Source organism: Eschrichtius robustus, chromosome 5 (genome assembly GCF_028021215.1).
Source record: "Eschrichtius robustus isolate mEscRob2 chromosome 5, mEscRob2.pri, whole genome shotgun sequence".
NCBI classification, from domain to species: domain Eukaryota; kingdom Metazoa; phylum Chordata; class Mammalia; order Artiodactyla; family Eschrichtiidae; genus Eschrichtius; species Eschrichtius robustus.
This window is the reverse complement of record NC_090828.1, coordinates 9,212,867-9,234,188: the sequence shown is the minus strand read 5'-3', so window position 1 is coordinate 9,234,188 and position 21,322 is coordinate 9,212,867. Positions and strand designations below refer to the sequence as shown.

Sequence of the window (21,322 nt, the reverse complement as noted above, 5' to 3'; positions counted from 1 at the left end):
TCGTTTCTGTGTGAGGGCTTTCTCCAGTTGCGGCGAGTGGGGGCCACTCTTCATCGCGGTGTGCGGGCCTCTCACTATCGTGGCCTCTCTTGTTGCGGAGCAGAGGCTCCAGACGCTCAGGCTCAGTAGTTGTGGCTCACGGGCCCAGTTGCTCCGCGGCATGTGGGATCTTCCCAGACCAGGGCTCGAACCCGTGTCCCCTGCATTGGCAGGCAGATTCTCAAACCACTGCGCCACCAGGGAAGCCCCTTCATTCCTTCTTATTGCCCAATAATATAATATTCCATGGTATGTATATACCATATTTTGTTTATCTTTTCATCAGCTTGGATTGTTTCCACTCTTTCACTATTATGAATAATGCTGTTTTGAACATTCATGTACAAGTTTTTGTGTGAACATATGTTTTTAATTCTTTGGGGTATATACCTAGGAGTGGAATTGCTGGTTCATATGATGATTCCATGTTTAACCTACTGAGGAAGCACCAAAATGTTTTCCACAGTGGCTGTACTGTTCTATATTCCCACCAGCAATGTATGAGGGCTCCCATTTCTCTACTTCCTTGCCAACACTTGTTATTGTCTGATGGCCGTCTTAGTGGGTGTGAAATGGTATCTCATTGTGGGTTTGACTTGCATTTCTCTAATGACTAGTGATGTTAAGCATATGATTATCTTTTATACATGACTTAAATTTTCCATTGGATAGCATTTCACAATTATTTTTAATATCAGCTATCCATGATTTCAGGGGTGGGAAAATCTCTGCTCAATAATGCCATTAAACTGGATGAAAAGTGTAATAAAGGGCACAGATGCTGCTGTGGTGCTGTTCTGAGCCACAGAGCCCCCACTGGAGATCTTAGTCCCAACCTGAGGTTCCCCAAAGTCCATAGGAGATTCTGACTTGCTCTCTATCCCTAGCAAATTGAAATGGTCTCACTCTTCAAAATCACCTGCTTTTCCTTCGTAGGTGATTTTGACATACTTTTAAAAGGTTGATTTTGATGGTAATTATCATTTTGTTGTTGTTGTTGCACATTGGTTAAAGAAATGTTGCCACAAAGCAGTAAATATCCTTTGAGGGGACTTAAAGGCTAGGTTTGGGGATTCTGAAGCCTGAAAGGGGAGGCTAGACTCTCCTGTTTTAGATCTTGAGACCAAATTGGGTGGGTCCAGATCCAGTGTGTTGGGAGCCCACCATCTGAAAACAAAGAGGGCTAAAGATTAACTTACCCTGGTCTTACAGGAGTTTTGGTGAAGTGTATACAGAGTGAGAATGGAGACTGGTTCACTCCCAGGGAATTTGAAATCAGAGGAGGCCACGAAAGATCCAAGAACTGGAAGATAAGTGTTCGCTGTAGTGGGATGCCCCTACGTTGGCTGATCGAGGTATTCCAGTGACAGGGATGGGAGATGTGACTTTTCTTGCTGTGCCCCAAGAATAAGGTCACTATTTGCTCACCAAATATTTGTTATGGCTAAAGCCCAGATGAGTTATAGCTAAAGCCCAGATGCCTCTGAGTTTATCCTCTCACCTGGGGAGAGATGTTCCACATTCCTAACCTCAGTACAATGCAGCACATCACTGTTGTAAAAGGGGCTCTGTCAGGATGGATGCAGGAGCTTGGAGGAAGGAAAGGTAATTCTGACTCAGGTGCATGTAGACAGCTTTATGCACTGAAAGAAGAAGACAGTTTACAATCAAACAAGTAGGAAGAAGTTACTCCAGATAAAGAATGGCACGAAAACCAGAACCATGGTTGAGGTAGACATATTGTATGTGATAAGGCATAATCCATCAACTGGAGTTGTTTGTGGAGGGATTTAATGCCAGGCTAAGATGTTTAAACTCACAATATAGACAATGCAAAATCAGTGAAGTCTTCTGAGGTGTGAAATGACATATTTAAAATAGTGTTTTAGGTGGCCATGGGGCCTTGAAATGACTTCAGTGTCTTTCAGCCCAAGAAACCTACACTCAACATGCAATGCTCAGCTCAAATGCCATTTTTCCCTGAATATTCCCTGACTGACCTGACCCTGACCATCCCTTCCCAGGCTCCCTGAGCCCATTACTAAGGCATTTCTTATACTGTTTTATTCTCATCCTTCCATGCATCCCCTTTTTCTCTCTAGACGCCTCTTGGGTTTGTCCATCTTTGTGTGCCCAAGATTGGCCAGAATGTCTGGCACCAAGTAGGCATGGGATAATTGTGTGTTGATTGACTAGCCCTGGGAGAGGGACTCAAGCTTGAGTGACACTGGTGGAAATGGAGAGGAGGTGAGAGGTGTCAAAGAGATTATGAAGGAAAACCTCTTAAAGTTAGGAAAAAAGCACAGGAGGAAAAAAAAAAGTTCTAAAGATGATTTTTAAGCTACCACTGATTGAATTCTAGAAGAAGTACAAGTGAGGAGAGGGAGATGATTTCTCATTTAGACACCTTGGCTTTGGGCTGACAGTGGGACATCCAGGTAGAAATATTTGGGAGGAGGTTGGAAATGCGAGACTCACAGGCCAACCATATACTTAGATCTTTTTATCTTTCAGAAAAGATTTCTCCATAACCCTCCAAGGAAATATGGCAGGATAAGAAAGGTGATTATTGCATAACTCTCTACAAGTTCTCATCACATAACTGATTTTTCATGCACTGTGTATTATTCTGTGGTTTCTCAACTGGGTAATTATTATTAAACTTCCTCCAACACCCCACTCCCACCTTTTAAAAACTTTCGGTATGCACCTTTAGTGTTGCTACTTTGAACACTATGTTGTATATATGGCAAGATCTTCTTTGAATGGTAAACCATTTGAGATGGAGGTGATAAGGAGCCATCAAAATAGACCTCATGGATGTGCTTTAGCTATAGATGCAGATGTAAGGGTGTCAAAGTTGTAAAAGAAAACATGATGCTGGAATACATAAAAATATATCATAATAAGGTGATAGGGTCATCTTCAACTCAAACCCAGATTTTTAAAATCAATGTTACTATTTCCTAACTTTAATGAAATCTGATGAATCAAAAGTTTATTCACAGTCTAAGTATAGGAGGGGCTGACCTGGAAAATTGTTTACTCTGATGCCACTCTTTCAGTTCCTCAAGGGGGCTGTGCAGACCTCCCTTCTATCTATGAAAGTGATTCCTTCCTCTATGGAGGCAACAAACAAATATGTACGGTGCAGCGTAGATTCAGGACATGGTGATGGTTTTTCCAGGTTTGGGTAGAATGAGAACTTGAGAAGAAGGAGGAGGTGAGAAGTGCCATTCTTATACACTTCATGTAGAAATGGCCATTCAAGATGTTCACAGACTTCTAAGACAGGTCAGACGTAGCTGGCCAATGGGACTTCATCTTCCACTGGGAATGTGAGGTCCAGACCTTTACATTATCTGATGTTCTGGACAGTTTTAGTAAGTCCTTGGGACATTTCACCCACTGGATTTCCTAAAGGGAAACTATCATATTATTTGCCCTACTTAGTGAGTATATTAAAGACCAGCATCTGTACCATTCCCCAGGTGCCAAGAGTTACTCAGTTAGATTACCCACGTAAGCTGACAACGTCCTACCAACAGATTCTACCCTTATTTGTGGGTGCAGCACTTTTTAGCAACAACCTGCAGTTACCTCTATATTTTGCATCTCCCTATGAGCAAGAACAGAAGCTCCCCAAGTGGCGGATCTCAGGACCCATTACTACCTCCGTGGGTCCTCTGTTTCTCTCAGAACCTCTCTTGCCCGTGGGCTTCTGGAATCTTGAGTGTCACTCTCAGCACCACATGACAGCTTCCTGGCGCCTCACAAAGGTCACTAACACCTTTTGATGACAGCTGCTGTGTTGTAAAATAATCTGATATACACCTTTAGAACAATCTTTTTATTGTAGGCTAATATTTGCTTAGGAGATAGCAAGTAATCTGTTCCTAAGTGAAATGATACTCATTTATTCACTTATTCAACATACAATGATTGAGTGCACACTAAATGCCCAATGGTCATTAGAAGACTGAAACAATATCTCTGACCTCAGGGATTGTTTCAACTTCATTGTCTAACATGGAAGAATAACTAATGGGGATGGGTGGTGAACTTTAGGCCACACAGAAACGTGGGCAGTGACACGGACACCTCTCAGATCATTGTCCCATGGATCACACTTTTCCATGACCACTCTGCCCTGGGCTGCAGATAAAAGCTGAGGCTGCCTGTGTCCTAGAGGGAAGGAGGTCAGGTCATTCTACTGAATATTGGAATGCAATGTAAAGTTAGTGGGTGGTAGTCAGTTACCTCTGAAGAGTCAGCTAGCTGACTTTTTGGGATTCAGAGGGAGGGAAGAGGAGGGTGACCTTCTGGAAGAAGAGTTGCAACCCTGGGAAACTTGGGCACATTTTATCTTTGGGGCTGTGCCCTAGGAGACCTGTGATAGGTGGTGACATTCTTCTCTGGGCCACTTGCATGGATGCCAGGACTCTAGGCCCTGTGGTCGCTGGAGCTGTTGACGATGAGTCCTCGGCCTGATACTCTCACTGCAGCTCCTCCAGGTGGGATGACATTTTCTAATACAGAGAAAAGTGCCTAAGGGCCTCTCGAAGCAAGAAAACCAGCAGAGTTTCTCCAACTCCGTCTGTGGGAACCAGGGCCAGACTCCCTGCATGGCTTCACAAACCCCCACCTTGCATCTGAGAGCCAGGGAATAGAACTTGCATTGGGCCAAACAGTGGTACTTTGGTACTTTTTATTTTCCAAGTAGATATGTGTATCCATAAAAACAGGTATGAAGTAATGGGTAAACCGTGTCTTGAATCCCTCAACAGATTGCTGTTTAAATAAGTGATGGATGCATACATCGCATTCAATATTGTCCTTTAATCTTTCTCTCTTTTATGCAGAAAGGAGTACCGATGTCTCACGACAATACTTTAGATAACCTTTGTGTAAGTACTAACGCCCACCTGTAACCCCAGGATAATGCAGGCCTTTTCCCTCGGCACATTCTCTGAGTCATCACCGCATTTCCCTGAAGCACATTCACACTCAGGTGCAGCATGTTGCTATGTGTGATGAACAGGGAACAGCGGATGCATTGCCCACATCAGGTACATGGTTCTGGCGTTGGGTGTCTCAGCCTGAAAGCATCCTTTCCATTTGTTCAGTGGAAACCTTCCCATTTCCTCATTTCCCCCAAAAGTGAGTCTGGGAGGCAGAGCTTGAGACCACTGGGATCTCTAGAGCCTGGGCTTGAAGTAGTAATGGGTGCGGCTGGCCTGCAGATGAGGGGTAAGGAGGAAATTTGAGGGGAAAACAGCAGTTTAAAGAAGGCAATAAGGAAGGAAAGGAAAATCCCAAACATCTATTCCAAGGTACAGGGAGAGCTAGATGGTTTTAAGCAACAACCAAAAGGAACAGGCCAGGCCAACCTGGCAAGTTAAGGTGTGAACCCTGTTGTGAGTCCTGCAGAGAAATGCACTCCGGGCTAGTGGGTTCTTTACGGAAGCCCTGTATCCAATCTTGAGGGAGCCATCATGGTGCTGAGCTGGTCACCACATAGCAAATCACAGGGCATTTTTACTCAAACTGGTACCATATGGCTGGATGCTTTAAGGTCTGCTAAAATTATGGATGACTCCAATCTCTAAGTTGAATCATATTTTGATTCCCTTCATTGCAACAAGATGGACATTTTAAGCAGAGTCACCTTTGCACAACTCCAGGGGGAAGCACTCACATGGGTTAGTATGCAGTAATACTGATACACAACGTCCAAAAGAGGAGGGATAGTCAAGTAGTTTTACATATAGTTTACCTCCAAAGCAATCCCCCCAACAATATTTAGATCTTATCCACACTCTTTCTGACCCTTGGCCAACTGAAGGATTCTTTAGTCATCTAAACAGTGCTGGAGTCCAGTGTTTGTGTGGCTTGTTTGGGATGGATATAGACACAGAGGGTCAGATCTCACAGCCCACGGCCAAGAGTCCATGGGGAGGAGATGGCAGCTGTTCCAGCAAGAGTACCCTCATTGCTGTTAATAATCTTTCCTGGGACTGATATTACAGGCCAATTCAGGCCTATAATATCCCCTTTGCCCAGGGTAAGTCTCAACTTATGCTGAAACTAAGACCTTTGGAAAATAGTATTGCCCAGATCCCACCCTAGAGGAAATTCTGTTCATCAGTCTAGGCTATGACTTGGACATTGGGATTGTTTAAAACTCCCCAGATGATTCTGATACACAAAATTACCCATTCCATGAATTAAAGAAGAACACCAATGGATCTGCCCCACCCGGACAAGTTGATTCAGAATTTCTGGCATAGGGGCCAGGGCATTAGTATTTTATATACTCTGCCCTGAAAGTTCTAATGTGCAGCTGGACTAAGAAACAAAGAGCTAGATAAATCTGCTAAAAAATACACAAACGTGAGGTTCTTAGACATTGGTTATATTTGTTATTCCTTGTTCTTCTGGGAAGAGGCGTCAGCACTTTCTAGAGAACGATGATGGTAATCTGTGAGTGTCTACACTGATGAGAAAAAACATGGCCCCGTGACTCCATGTCCGAGCAGTCTCAGTCTCCAACTGGCGGGTGTCCTTGAGGATCCCCAGAACATTGAATGGGAGATTTTGGCAAAATGGTCCTTGGAGCTAGCACTTCCTCATATGTGGCCCTTTCAAAAACAAAAGAAATGGCCAGAATCCCAATTCACCCGACACAAGTAGTTTCACGCAAAAGCCCAGAACAAGACTCAAAATAATTGTTAAAATAATCTTATATTGCTTTCCACGCTAAGTTTAATCCACCTTACTAAATTCTCAATATATGACCCTTCAAGGAGTCAATTTAGTTATTGTGGTATAGACAAATGCATTTAACACTTTATTTCAGGACCTTATTTTATCTGCAAGGTAATAAAGTTATTCAGATTCCTAAAAAATTGTCTTCTTTTGTTGCTAGCCTTTCAGTGTTAGAGTCTCTGGTTTTATAGGGAAGACTTTTCTGGTCTGACACACGGGCCCTTTCTCCTGAATTTCATTGCAGACCACAATTTCTGCTTCTGAAATCGCCACGCTATGCTGTTCTTTAATATCTCAGGGAGAAGCATATAAGCATACAAGTGTCCAGATTCACACAAAGGCAATGAGTTCTAGATTCCCCTAGTTCTGGCCTTCTGGGGTCTCACCAGGGATATAGATGTTGTTTTACCTTCCAGCTGGGAAACTCAGATGTGTGTGAGACGTGCCGGGATGGAGGAAAGCTGTTTTGCTGTGATACTTGTTCGAGATCTTTTCATGAGGACTGTCACATCCCACCTGTGGAAACTGAGAGGTTCGTGAGATGCAGCCCCTCCCTTCCTATTAGTGACACTTCCTCCTGCCATACACACTCTCCCTACAGAATTCTTACTATGTCTAGATGCGGAAACAGCAGGGCCATAGGTACAGGGTCCAGCAGTATGATCCGGAGAGCTGTTTCAAGATGCTGGCAGTGGCAAGTTAATGCGTTTTGCTCTCCTCTGGGTCGGTAGCCAGGTCCTTTGCCCACATACTGCTACTGTCCTTTCCTAGAAGTTTTCCAGCATGGACTCCTGTTCATGGGAGTGGAAATGCCACTTGTTTGTGTTCTGCACTTATTCAGAAAAGGCAGGAAACATGGGCTGGTTCCCTCATTTTGCCACGTTCTTAATGGGCTGAGGGAAGCCCAAGGGCCCCCCAGGGGTTAAGGCTCCGTTTCGACACTCAGGCCTGGCGGGCAGGATTCTTTGTGCTCCCAGAAACAGAGAAAGAAGAGCCCACTACTCATCCTGACACCACCTCCATGCCCTGACCCCTTGTTGCTCCTTCGATGGGATGAGGGTCATTGGCTCAGACCCCACGTGGGGTTCTTGGAGACTCTGGAGGTGCCCCCTTCCTCCTCCAGCTGTGTCCATCAACATTCCTGAAAGGAGGACAGTATCAGACATAGGAGTGATGACTGTTTCCAGGGACCTTGCCCTCACTCACTTATGTCCGGCCCCTCAGGAGCCCGTGGAGTTGCACTTTCTGCAGGATGAAGGAGTCTTCTGGAAGCCAGCAGTGTCTCGGGGAATCTGGGGTCCTGGCAAGGCAGATGCAGCCCGAGGAGCAGTTGGTGAGTCGGATGGGAACCCCAAGTCTTCCCCTTTCCCCTCACATGTGAGAAGTCAAATAGGCAGGGTCAGGAGAAAGGCGACCAAAGGGTGAGCCATGACTCAGTCACACTGAAATCACACCAGAACTTGTCTGCAGCCATTGCATGTCTGTTTCCAAGAGCCATCCATGTTTGGGGAAACTTCCAGATACTGGTGTGAATCATGCCTCTGCCTGGGCATGTATATGGGCTCATTGTCTCCAAGCTGCTTTTCCCTCACAGCCACCTTCTTTTGCAGAAATGTGAGTTCCTCCTCCTGAAGGTCTATTGTCATACAGAGAGCACCTTTTTTGCGAAGATTCCATACTACTATTATGTAAGTAACAATAACAAACTGCGATTACAGGCTGCCATGATGTTACCCCACCTTGAAACAGGTACCCACGGGATTTGAGATCAGAATCCCATGGGAGTGAGAGCATGAGCTGCTGTTACCTTTACCTTTTTGTATTTCTACTGGATTTGATGGGAATCTGCAGGAGGCACACATTGAACTCTGCCAGTAATTCTCCCATTGATTTTTGTTTTTCACTAGATTAAAGAGGCTTCTGAAAACCTAAAGGAACCCATGTGGTTGGACAAGATCAAGAAGAAGCTGAATGAGCAGGGTTACTCCCACGTGGAGGGGTTTGTGCAGGACATGCGCCTCATCTTTCAGAACCACAGGGCATCTTACAAGGTAAGTGGTTCTCCCTGCTTCCATTTCATTTTCTGTCCATGGAGCCACTCTGCCCTCATTTTCTGGTGCCTGGGAAATTTTAGTTTCCCTCATCCTATGAAACCTGCAAAGCAAGAGTTCCAGAAGTCAGTGACTTTTCCGTTCAAGACTGGAGCTCAGCAAGGCGTAGTAACAGTGAATCAGAAGGTGTCCCTGCAACCAGAACCCCAGGCCCCGAAGAGCTCAGACCCTCCTACAGCTGCCATTGAGAACAGCAGGGTCCTGCCTGCTCCAAACCCAGGGAGAAGAGACTTGCATCTTAACGTTACGTTGTGCTTCTTATCTCTCCCCCAAAACACTCAATCTGACCTCTCAGAAATCCCAATCTCCAGATTCCACTCCATGTGAATGGATCATATAGTTTAACAGGAGTCACCAGAGGGGAACAGAAGTGACAGTGAAAAAGGTAGATCATTGATCTAACTTAAAAGCAATCTGTACTATTTGCACTGTTACAAAGAACATAGGTTACTTTTCTAACTCTCACTGAAATCAATAACCCAACCAAATAAGTAAGAGTCCCCAAGTGTGGTTATGATTTCCCATTTCTATCTTGTTAATAAGAAATAATCGTGCTCTTAGGAAGCATGTTGCTCTTCACTGCATGAGTTCTTTAGCATAACCTGGTTCATATGACGTAGGGTGTCTAAGACAAGAGTCCTGGTCATTCTCAGTTACAAGGTGGCCAATGACACTGATATTGAGGATCATGAGTTTTGTGTTCATTTTATTTTTATTTTTTTCCAGTTCAATGACTTTGGCCTAATGGGACTTAGACTGGAGGCAGAATTTGAGAAGAATTTCAAGGAAGTGTTCACTATTCAGGAAACAAATGAGGACAGTTCACTGGAATAGTGGATGTTGTTAGTGTCCTGGAAAACCCCTTTTGGAGCAGACTTCTCATCCCCCAGCCGCATGGAAGGCTGGCTGCTGACGCCGCCCCCGCCCCCCCCCCCCAGAGCATTGCCTTCAGCCAAATGGAGCCAGCTTCACCTGGAGGGTTACACTTCCTTGGCCTGGGGGCCAGCCTCCAGTGCCAAGGTGGACTCAACCTTGTGTTACGATTCATGCTCCTGTGTTCCTCATGAGATCAGGCTGGAGCTAGTCTGTGGCTGTAATCACATCCTTGCTTGGCTTTTCCTACCATCCTGCTTCCCTCCCCCCTTTCTCCCAAAGAAACTCACAATAAATCACTTACTTAAGAGACTTTATCTCAGGCTCTGCTTCTAGGGAACCCAACTTAAGGTAATGGTCCGAGCAAGCAGGCTGTAAGGGTGGGTTCTGGATTTGGATCACAGTCTGGCCAGATGGTGATGGGTGGTGTATTGATGGTCCCTGGTGTGCTCTAATAGTGCTGTTACCAAACTTTCACCTTCGGGAAACTCGATGAGATAAAGAGGATTTCACTAGCTTTTGAAATTGGCATTCACAAAGGGAGAAATGGTAAATGGAATTGAAGATTTTGGTGGCTATTGCTAAGTGCCACTAATATATTGAAAAGAATAAATGACAGCCTTAAATCTATTAGTCAAAGCAAAGACACCCTTACAACTGCAGCTAGAAGGCAGACAAAAGGAAGGCGTGACACAGGTCCCAGTTTTAAGAATGGCAGAACATAGGAGAAGACTGAAGTCTAAACCGTGATGGCCTCCTGTGCCAAAGGCAGATCCCTGGTAAAGAAGGAGTGCAGTCCTGAATCAGAATCAGCCTTTCTAGGTAGATGCAAGTGAGAACCTTGAACTCCAGGTCTCCCTCAACCCACGGGGCCTGCAAAAGAATTCCCTACCCTTTGTTGGAAGACAGACCCCCACCCTACCCCATCCTAATCTTGCTTGAATGAAGACGGCAGAGTCCTCCCAGCATGACCCCACTGGGAAAGTCCTGGGTTGTCCTGCCAGCTGAAGAAAGAATTTACCCCAGTGGAGCTGCAGTACTGGCCAACATGTACCAGCAGTTACCAGGAGGTTGTGTCTGGGGGTGGGTCCTGGACAAAGAAGGGAAATATGAGACTGGAAAAGGGAAAATTGTCAATACAGAAGCACTCTCCTGTGTCAAGAAGTTTAATTAGCCTGGCAAGGGCCAAAGGGGATGATTCAAGTATGCTCCTGGGTGGCTCTTAAAGGTTTATATATATATATATATATTTTTTTTTTTTCTATTCCTTTAATTTTGGAATAAAAATGGCTGTTCACTAAACTTATTGTGGTAATCATTTCATGATGTATATAAGTCAAATCATTATATATACCTTAAACTTATACAGTGCTGTATGTCACTTATATCTCAATAAAACTGGAAGAAAAACATTTAATTAAAAATTTTAATTAAAAAAAAAGCTTGGTATAAACTGTGGTACCTACTAGATGAAGTGGAAGCAGAGATGCCAGGGCAGACTGTGGAAAAGAAGATCCGAAAGCCTTAGGATGTTGGCATGGCTCCACTCTCTACAACTGGAAAACCCATCCACCGGGCCACTATGCTCTTCAGGGGGCCTCAGACATTAACTTAACATGGTGATAAGGAGCACACAGCTGAGGGGCGCCAGCATCCCTGAGATGCTCAGCGGGGGCTGTCCTCTGAAGGTTGGCATAATGGAGGAATGTTTTACAGAACTGGATTCCCTAGTAACAATGGAAATGATAGGATTCTAGAATAATCGAAGCCAGGTGGCAGCATTTAACTGTCAGAGCAAGATGAAATAATTTTTGTAATGTACAGCAAGGTTAGAACGACGGCTGGGGCCCTGGCCCAAAGCAGTCTATGGAGATAGCTAATCGGACACGGTCACTAAACCTATTGTGGTAATCATTTTATGATGTATATAAGACAAATCATTATGCTGTACACCTTAAACTTATAGAGAGATGGGCAACCAACAAGGATATTGCTTCATATATATCATCAAAAAAGATTAAAAATAGATAAACAGATGGCTGAGATCAGCTACCCCAATAAAAAGTCAAGATCCCTTGCCTAGTTTCCAGACCTGAGCCAAATCTAGGACCTGCTCATGGAAATGAGGGCAGGTCTCATAAGAAAGTGTAAAGGTAGTGATTCCTGAGTTCTTCACCAAAAGGACCTAAGGTCATTTATTCAAGTAACCATATGCCAGACAAAGGAAAATACACACATCTTTTAACAGTTGTTGATACAGGATCTGAGTTGATGCTAATACCTGGGGTCCCAAAACACCATCATGGTCCCTGCTAGAGTAGAGTGTATGGATGTCAGGTAACGTCCATCTAACAGTGAGTCCACTCAATCCATGGGATCACCCAGCAGCCATTACCCCAGTTCCTGAAAGTAAGGATAATGAGAACATACATAGCAGTTGACTGACCTGGATCTTTAACCTGTGAAATAACAATGACTGTCTTAGGAAAGGCCAAGCAGAAGGGCTTGAAACTGAACTTTCCCTTGGTGAAAACGGTAAGTTGAAAGAAAATCACAGTCCTGGAGAATGAGGGAATGACAGAGATTAGTGCCACATGCAAAGATTTAAGGATGCAAGGGTTGTAATCCTCATTACATCTTTGTTTGAACAGCAGTCTGGCTTCTGCAAAAGCTAAGTGGTTCATGGCTGCTAGATGACTACGAGAAACTTAACCAATAGTAGCCCCAGTTGCAGCTGTTGTTGCTTGGTGTGGTGTCTTCATTAGAGCAGATTAGCACAGCCTATGGTATATGTCATGCAACTATTAATATGGAGAAATGTACTTTTAAAACATTCAGTAGGAAGTAGGATAAGCAGTTCATGTTCACATGGACTGGACAACAGTACATGTTTACAATCTTGCCCCAGGGCTATGTGAATTCTCCTGCTCTCTGTCACAATATAGCCTGAAGGGACCAAGACTGTCTGGCCACTCTGCAGTACATTACATTGGTCCACTATATTGATGACTGTATTAATCAGGGTTCTCTGGAGAAACAGAACTCTGTCTCTCTCTCTCTCTCTCTCTCATATATATACATATATATATGTTTGTTTGTTTATATATAAAATGTGAATTGGTTTATGTGCATACGGAGGCTGAAAAGTCTTATGATACGCCATCTGCAAGCCAGAGACCCAGTAAAAGTGGTATGTAATTCCAGTCCAAGTCTGAAGGCCCAAGAACCAGGGGAGCCAACGGTGTAAGTTCCAGTCTAACAACAGTTGGAGACACCTGTCCCAGCCCAACTAGGCAGGCAAGAAGAGAACAAATTTCCCTTCCTTCAATTCTTGTTTTATTCAGGCCCTTAACAGATTGGATGGTGCCCACTTACCTTGAAGAGGGCAATCTACTTTACTGAGCCCGCCTATTCAAATGCTAATGTCCACAGAGACACCCAGGATAATCTGGGCACCCAAGATTGTCCAGTCAAGTTGACACATAAAGTTAACTATCACAATAACAGTGTGTTAATTGTGCCGGATGAGCAAGAAGTGTTGAGTGTTCTAAAAGCCTGGCTGAGTCACATGCACTCCAGATGATGAGAGATAAACCCTATAAGATTTGGAGACATGCCATATAGGTAAATTTTTAGGGGTTCAATGGTCTGGAGCATAACAGTGTATTCCCTCCAAAGCTCCAAGCTATCGTATCTTGTGTTTCCTACCACTAAGAAGCACAATGCTTGGTAGGGCTCTCCAGGTAAGGAGAATAAACATGGTTGACAATTTGATGAAAATGATTCTGGGCTTTGTAATGTGCGGGTAGGGGTGGAGGATGGAGAGGGAGTAGTTATACCATCTGAATAATAAAATGTGTTCTAATCAATGTTTTCCACTTAATGGGCATTGTTACATGTCAGTAAATATAGTTACGTGTCATCCTTATCATAACTTTCATTTTTCATCAAGGCTTGACTGCAGCTGGCCCTTATTGATTATTTTTGGTGTTGTGAACAGTGCTAATTTGTGCTGTATCTATTGTATAAGAGCACAGACTCTGCGGTTAGCCCATGTAGGTGGAAACCCAGCTTCTCATGTACTGGCTGCGTGTCCTTCAGCAAGTTACTTACCCTCCCCATGCAGTAGTTTTATCTGTAAAATGGAGATACTAGTAGTACATAGCTCACTGGATCATTGTGAGGGTTAGTGAGATAATATTTGCTATGCACTTAGAAAGCGCTGACCCTGAAAGCAATAAGTAAATAAATTAAGAAAATTTACATGCAAATATCCTTGTATCGATTAGGGCTCTTTGCCAGTGAGACCAACTTTATCTAGGTTAGACAGAAAGCGACTTCATTGATGGGATGCGCAGTGGCTCACGAAAAGGCAGGAGGCTGGGCTCAGAGCCTGCAAATGGCCCCAGAACCAGGCAGGAAGCAGAGCTGCTCCAGGAATTGAACACCAGGAACATCTCCTCCATCTTGGTAAGGAGCTGCCACTGAACAAATGTTATCCAACTGTGTTTTAACTCCTTAACAAACTTCACGTGAGAGTCCAACTCCCCGAAGAGAGTCTGGCTGGCCTGGCTTGCTCATGGGCCAGTGTCTTGGTTAACATTCCTTCTATCCTGCACACAAAGGGGAGAAGTCTTCAGCCAAAGGAATCCAGGTCTGTTAGGAAAGGGGTGGAGGAGGCTGGACAACCAAGGAAAATGAAACTGACTGGCAGAACCCACCCAGGGACCATCAGTGAGCTCTGATGTCTAAGGGGAGGAATGGGGTGGTCCCAGGCCAGTCTGAGAGGCCACAGAGCCTGGGGGGCACGTTCCTGAATCGAATGGAACAGGTTGACTGTGGTTCCATTGCCTGTGCTTTGGAGATTAAGGCTGAGTCGGTCATCATGTTAGAAGGGAGAGCGTCCACTCCACCACCCTGGACAGCCAAGGGCAAGGACGGCCACTAAGCCCATCACATCCCTGTCAGTTCCATTTACCTGGACGCATATGTGGGCTGCTGGCTGCAAAGGAGCCTGGCCGTGGTCTTACCTGGGGGGAGTGTGCCTGTGTCCCTGGGAACTGCAGTAGGACTAATGCTCCTGAGGTCCTGGGCTCCACCCTTCAGCCTGAACCTCCCAGTGTGGGTTCCAGAGAATCAGCACACACCCTGCTGTCTGGGTGGAGAGGACCGCGCCTTCTGTCTGGAGGAGAGGACGGGGTTCTCCAGCTCTCTCTGAGTAAACTGGGTGGAAGATGTCCCTATGAGGACAATATGCAAAGAACAGTTGCCTACGGCTTCTAGAAAGTGAACAAAACCAGGCTGATGGTAGAGGGAAGTTGAAACTCAAGGGAAGCAGCCAGAACAAAATGTTTCCTGTTTATTATGACTCTACTTGAGAGCAGTCGCAGCCTTACATGGGGTGGCCAAAACTTTGGTAGGAAGCCAACTTTCTCTCTGGTCAGCAGAGCCGGGAAGAAGCCCAGGGCAACCAGGCTTTCTGGGGAGAGAGGGGGAAATCCCAGGAAGGTGAAAGTCACAGAGAAGAACCCCAAATTCTGCATATAAACCCTCCCTACTTGAGTTCGAAACCAACTGACAGGCAAAAAGGTGAGACAGATGGGGATCAAAATACTAGTTTTCTTCATGGTAAGAGCTGGATGGGGCTTAGTGATGTGGCTTACCACGTAGCAAAAAAGAGATCCCTAAAACTGAACCTCAGAATTGGGCTTATCCACACAGTCTTACACAGCTCCAATCAGTCACACCCCACCCCACCCCACTCCCCAGGCCCCTGTCTCTGTGCACTTGACCTTGGAAGGGCTGACAGAGCCCTGGCCCTGCAGGAAGGACAAGCCCAGGGAGACCTAACGAGGAACAAGCAGACTCACCCCTTCTACCCAGAGAGTCTCCCAGGAGGACGGAGGAGCAGGGGGTCCAGGCCAGTCCCACTGACTGATGTGCTGCCCCTGCAAGGGGACAACGGAGCAGGGCCTGAGTGTAACCACTTAGGTCCCGGGCACCCGCTCCCCTCCACTTCTAGACCCGTAGAGGAGCGGAGGGTCTTGATCCTCTGGCCCCAGTGGCCACTGTGGCAGCTGCTGCTGCTTCCTTCTGCCCTTCAAGCTCAGATCCCAGGTCCTACTGTCTGGTCTCAGGGACAAGCCTCTGGTCCCCACTGGGGTCTCCCAACTTAGACACTCAGCCCCACTACTGAAGTCTGAGGGGAAGCTGTTCCTGGTGAAGCTCGTGAAGCCCGTCGCCTTAGCGGGTCCTCTGCCCCAGGTCCCTCCTCAACCACGACCTCCCCCGCTCTCTGGGTTTCCAGGCCCAGTAGCTGGGCTCCTCCCGGGACAGCAGAAATGCTCCCCATTGTCAGTGCTCCTCACAGCCATGGAAGATGCCCCAGGTGCCCCCTTATTTCCTTCAATCACTCCAGCAGGGTTTGTAGGAGGAGTTCAACCACTTCTTTTTTTTTTTTTTTAATTGAATTATGGTTGATTTACAATATTGTGTTAATTTCTGCTGTACAGCAAAGTGATGCAGTTATACATAGATATATATTTTCTTTTACGTATATATTTTCTTTTTCATTATGGTTTATCATAGGATCAACCTGCTTCTTAATTTGGTCCTGTCCTTTTCCAAACCCGAGTTCTTGGCTCAAAGAAACTGTGTTCTCCACAGAGGCCTGGGGATGCTTCAGAAACTCCCACTGCTCTCATAGAGTGTGGTGCAGGCCCAGCTTTCTCAGACCCACAGGAAGGTCTCTGCCAGGGGCCGGGAGCAGCCCCCGCGCGGGAGTGTCCACCCTGTGGATTGCTCGCCCAGCTGCTGCTAGGTGGCTTCTAATTCCAGGTGCTCATCTTGAAGGTCCTAAACAGACAACAGAAAAGTGGGCACTGCCGTGCCAGCACGGCAGTGGCCTGGACCACCAGCTGCCCAGGGACAGAGAGAAGAGGGAGAGGGGACACTAGAAACGGCAGGTGTGGTTTGTGCCAGCCTTGTCTGGACCCCGTGCCCCATGGAGTCAGGAGCAGAGGACGGTTGTGCCCAACAGAGGCTCGGCTTACTACTCCTTCTACCCCCCCAAAGTGAGGGAGGGAGAGAGGGACCCACACGTGTTCAGGACCTGGTACCACTGAGACCCTGCCCACTGGAAAAGATGCCCTCATCAGTGTCCTGGGACCTGTCCCAACCACTGAGATGTGATGCTCACTTCTTTGGGGGAAAGAAAGAACAGAAGTGGAGAGAAGGTAGAAACCTTCCCACTCATCTTCAAATATGATTTGCTTTTATGCTGACTCAAGTGAGTCTTTTGGTCACTTCTCATTCTTTGTGGAATGATGACTCAGAATCTGAGTGAAAAACCTGTGTGCAGACACAACTTCAGGGCCAAGGGTCACCCTCTCAGCTGGGTCACCTGCCTTTTCATTTCTAGGTTGTCTGGGTTCCAACCTCCATCTCCATCCAAAGGGAAGCCTTTGCCCCTCAGCATTCCAATGACGGCTTCCCAGGTTTCTCCTCATCACCCCTGGCTGCAGTTGTGAAGCAATCCCCTAGTCGGGGCACCTTAGACCCTTGCACCTAAGATGTCAACCCTTGTCACCAACTTGGCTCCAGCCTCTGGCCCCAGGGCCTTGGAGATTTTTCTCCTACCTCTGGCTGATTTCCAGGAATACTAAGAACATTCTCTCCACTTTATAAAGCTGAGCATTTGGGCTCTCTCCTGCCCCATGTCCATAGGCTAGGACCTAACTGGGTCGGTCCAGGCTCTCCCACAGCCCGGAGAAAAGATTTGAAGTCTCTGTCTCTTCCTCTCCCCCACCACGGTCATCTCGGCAAGGGGAAGGGGCACACATGGAGCTTACCCCTGACCCTGTGCTATACTCTGAACTGCTCTGAGAAGGCAGGAGACTGAGGACAGTTGTGGTCATGCAGAAGTTGTTGCTGTCTTTGCACAAACAGGTGGACCCCTGGGGGCTGGCCCTGCTCCTCCCCTGGCCCTCCAGGCCCTGACTGTCTCTCCTTGTCTGTCATCCCTGGGACCACATGTCAGGATGGCTGGAAGCACAGTGGAGTTGCGAGAAGAGGGAGGGCGCCTGCCCAGCACAGCTCACTGACAAGTACTTTCACTTCTCTTTTCCCTACTTGGGCGGAGTCATCTCTGGGTGAGTCCCAGAACAGACTTCCTGCTCAGGGCTCAGGGCTCCAGCAGCCTCCCCAGACCGAGGCTGGGGAGCCTGGTGGGGTCAGAGGCCAAGCTCAGGCCCAGGCCAGGCTGGGCGGGAAGATGGCTGGTTGGGGCAGCGAGCTCATCAGCAGGTCAGTCTTTCTCCCCCTTCCTCCCACCTTTCCCTCTGGCCACGCTGCTGCTTCAGTGCTGTCCTTTGGACTCTGCTTTACGCCTGGTGTAGGGGAACAGTCACGTGCAGCGTAATGAAGGGCAGGAATGTATAATGAGGAAATCGGATTTTAAACTGCAGCAGGGTGCCTGCTGGTTGAGTCCTGCAGCTGCAAGGCACATGACTGTTTTGCAACTACTGCTCAGCTGGCAGGCCTGTCTGAAGGCAGCAGTCCTTCCTGAGGCTTTGCAGCAAAGATTTATTTCCTTGTGACCCCAGATCACTCTCGTTTCCCTCAGGTCAGTTCTACCTTCACATACGTCATTTCGAAGAAGGTAGTTTCGAAAATAAAAAATTCAGGAGAAACGCCTGATTTATTCTCAAACCCTGGGTGGTGCTGTCGGTCTCGTACCTGTCCTGTGGACGGGGCCACTTTTCCCACTTCTAGCTGGGGGCCTGGGTTCTTCCTCCAGCAATCCGGAGCAAAGAAATTAAAGGGAAGAGAAATACACCAAACTGCAAAGAGCTAGCACAGGCTGAGTAATTTTATGTTTGCTTTCATTTTCTGTTCTGGAATAGGTTACACCTCTAAAAGGAAAAGAGTAGAAATCCTATCTTTTTCTCTAGTAATGGGCCAGAAATAGCATTACTTAATATTTTAAATTTTTTGATTTTTTAATACAAAAGAAATACATTATGCATCCTTGCTCATAAAATTTCAAATGATACAGACGTATATAGAGGGAAAAAGTCCTGTTCACCACTCACCCCCTTGCAGCTTCCAATACCAGTCCTGTTAGAGTCACAGGCATAACCTTCCAGATCCTTTTCTCTGCATTTACATATATAACTCATTTTCTTAAATACAAAATTTGAATCCTGTTTTTTAAAAAATGTGTTCATATTGTGAATGCCATTTTGCATTTTCACTTACTTTAATAGCCATAGGATCTTCTCATTCTTTTTAACAGCTATATATTGAGTTGGCCAAAAGGTCGTAAGATTACAGACAAATCCGAACGAACTTGTTGGCCAACCCAATACTATCCCGTAGAATGGATACACCATCGTTTTTATTGTTTGTTTATTTAATTGAAGTATAGTTGATTTGCAATATGGTGTTAGTTTCAGGTGTAGAGCAAAGTGATTCAGTTCTATATATATATATATATATATATATATATATATATATACACACACACATATATACATATAAAAATATACATTCTTTTTCAGATTCTTTTCCCATATAGGTTTTACAAAATATTGAGTATGGTTCCCTGTGCTATACAGTAGGTCCTTGTTGTTTGTCTACTTTATATACTAGTGTGTATATGTTATTCCAAAATTCCTAATTTATCCCTCCTCCCATGTTTCCCCTTTGGTAACCATAAGTTTATTTCCTAGGTCTGTGAGTCTGTTTCTGTTTTGTAAATAAGTTCATTTGTATCATTTTTTAGATTCCACAAATAAGTGATATCATATGAGATTTGTCTTTCTCTGTCTGACTTACTTCACCTCTAGGTCCCTCCATGTTGCTGCAAATGGCATTATTTCGTTCTTTTTTTATGGCTGAGTGACGTTCCATTGTATAAATATACCAAGCTTCTTTCTCTGTTCATCTGTTCATGGACGTTTAGGTTGCTTCCACATCTTGGCTGTTGTACAAAGTGCTGCTATGAACATTGGGGGGTGTGTATCTTTTCCAAGTATGGTTTTCTCCAGATATATGCCCAGGAGTGGGATTGCTGGATCATATGGTAGCTCTGTTTTTAGTTTTTTAAGGAATCTCCATACTATTCTCCACAGTAGCTGTACCAATTTACATTCCCACCAGCAGGGTAGGAGGGTTCTCTTTACTCCACACCGTCTCCAGCATTTATTATTTATAGACTTTTTGATGATGGCCATTCTGACTTACACCATAGTTTTTTGTTTGTTTTGTTTTTTAATTTTTGTTTGCGTTGGGTCTTTGTTACGGAGTGCAGGCTTATTGCAGCGGCTTCTCTTGTTGCGGAGCACGGGCTCTAGGTGTGTGGGCTTCAGTAGTCGCAGCATGTAGGCTTCGGTAGTCGTGGCTTGCGGGCTCTAGAGCGCAGGCTCACTAACTGTGGCACACGGGCTTAGTTGCTCCGCGGCACTTGGGATCTTCTCGGATCAGGGCTCAAACCCATGTCCCCTGCATTGGTAGGCGGGTTCCTAACCACTGCACCATCAGGGAAGCCCCATACACCATGGTTTTTAAAACATCCCTCCTCCCCACCCTACTGACAGACATTTAGATCATTTTCAATTGTTCACTTTTACCAAGAAGCAGTGATAACGATTATGTATTTCTTTATATTTTTGTACATATAAAAGTGTTTGTCTTGTGTCAATAACCAAAAAAAAAAAAAAATGGAATGCTGAGGCAAAGGGTACTAATATTTAATTGTTTATAGATTCTGCAAACGGCCTTTCTAAGTAGCTGAACCAATGTATTCACCTACACGATCTAGGTGAGCCATCTCCCCACACCCAAACTTCGCAGAGGTGGTGGATCAAGAGTTGCATCTTGTTAACTTTACTCTCCTGATTACATGAGAGGTTGAGCAGTTTGTTTTGTGTTTATCGGCCTCTTCTATGAAGTGCTGGTTGATTTATTGCCAGTGTGAGTGAGTTGAGGTGATTGTTCTTTCTTTAACTGTAAGGGAGAATTTGCTAAACTTCTGCAACTTATAAATATACTTCCCTTGCCCTTTCACTTTGCTATGGTGACTTTATCTTATTAAAGCTTAAACTTTAACGTATAGACTTATTATTGTATTGATTTTTTAAACTAGATGTACCCTTGTTATTATGAATAAATAAAGTGATGCAGAAAGTTATTGATGAATTCCGTGTGCACAGCCTTTAACTACAGCCCTTGTGTTTTTAAGGTGATAGATTCCATTCTACCTTTACTTCAGGGTAAGTTTCTCCTCCAGTATCAGCAAAATGAGTTTCTTCTTCAATTTTGGGGCAAAATGATTCTTCCACTGGAGCAACTTTGGCCTTCACAGCTTTTATCTGTCCCTGATCTTTCATCTCTTTAGCTTTTTACTTTCTGCTCATAATGGTTGTCTCAAACTTTTCTTCATGACAATTATTTAATGTTTAGTAGTTTTTGGTTTCTTGGGTTTTTTTTTAAGTTGATTTGTTTATTTGGGGGGATCTTAATTTGTTTCT

At 45.3% G+C, this 21,322-nt stretch overlaps 2 protein-coding genes across 10 annotated transcripts in view; both read left to right on the top strand.

Annotated features, from left to right (window-relative positions):
- LOC137765065 (nuclear body protein SP140-like) overlaps window positions 1–10,108 on the top strand; it is a 76,465-nt gene extending 66,357 nt beyond the window's left edge. For all 6 annotated transcript variants that reach the window (XM_068544266.1, XM_068544261.1, XM_068544265.1 and 3 more), the window contains 8 exons: window positions 1,252–1,394; window positions 2,554–2,601; window positions 4,902–4,946; window positions 7,224–7,339; window positions 8,032–8,140; window positions 8,418–8,495; window positions 8,715–8,858; window positions 9,645–10,108. In XM_068544266.1, the coding sequence (XP_068400367.1) occupies window positions 1,252–1,394; window positions 2,554–2,601; window positions 4,902–4,946; window positions 7,224–7,339; window positions 8,032–8,140; window positions 8,418–8,495; window positions 8,715–8,858; window positions 9,645–9,752 (791 nt within the window). In that variant the 3' untranslated portion in view covers window positions 9,753–10,108. The remainder of the gene's footprint in view (window positions 1–1,251; window positions 1,395–2,553; window positions 2,602–4,901; window positions 4,947–7,223; window positions 7,340–8,031; window positions 8,141–8,417; window positions 8,496–8,714; window positions 8,859–9,644) is intronic.
- Window positions 10,109–17,945: 7,837 nt separating this feature from the next.
- The window catches only part of LOC137765063 (nuclear autoantigen Sp-100-like), an 84,851-nt gene continuing 81,474 nt past the window's right edge, over window positions 17,946–21,322 (top strand). For 3 of the 4 annotated variants that reach the window (XM_068544256.1, XM_068544257.1, XM_068544258.1), the window contains exon 1: window positions 17,946–18,095. In XM_068544256.1, the coding sequence (XP_068400357.1) occupies window positions 18,064–18,095 (32 nt within the window). In that variant the 5' untranslated portion in view covers window positions 17,946–18,063. The remainder of the gene's footprint in view (window positions 18,096–21,322) is intronic. The other variant, XM_068544259.1, reaches the window with a different exon arrangement.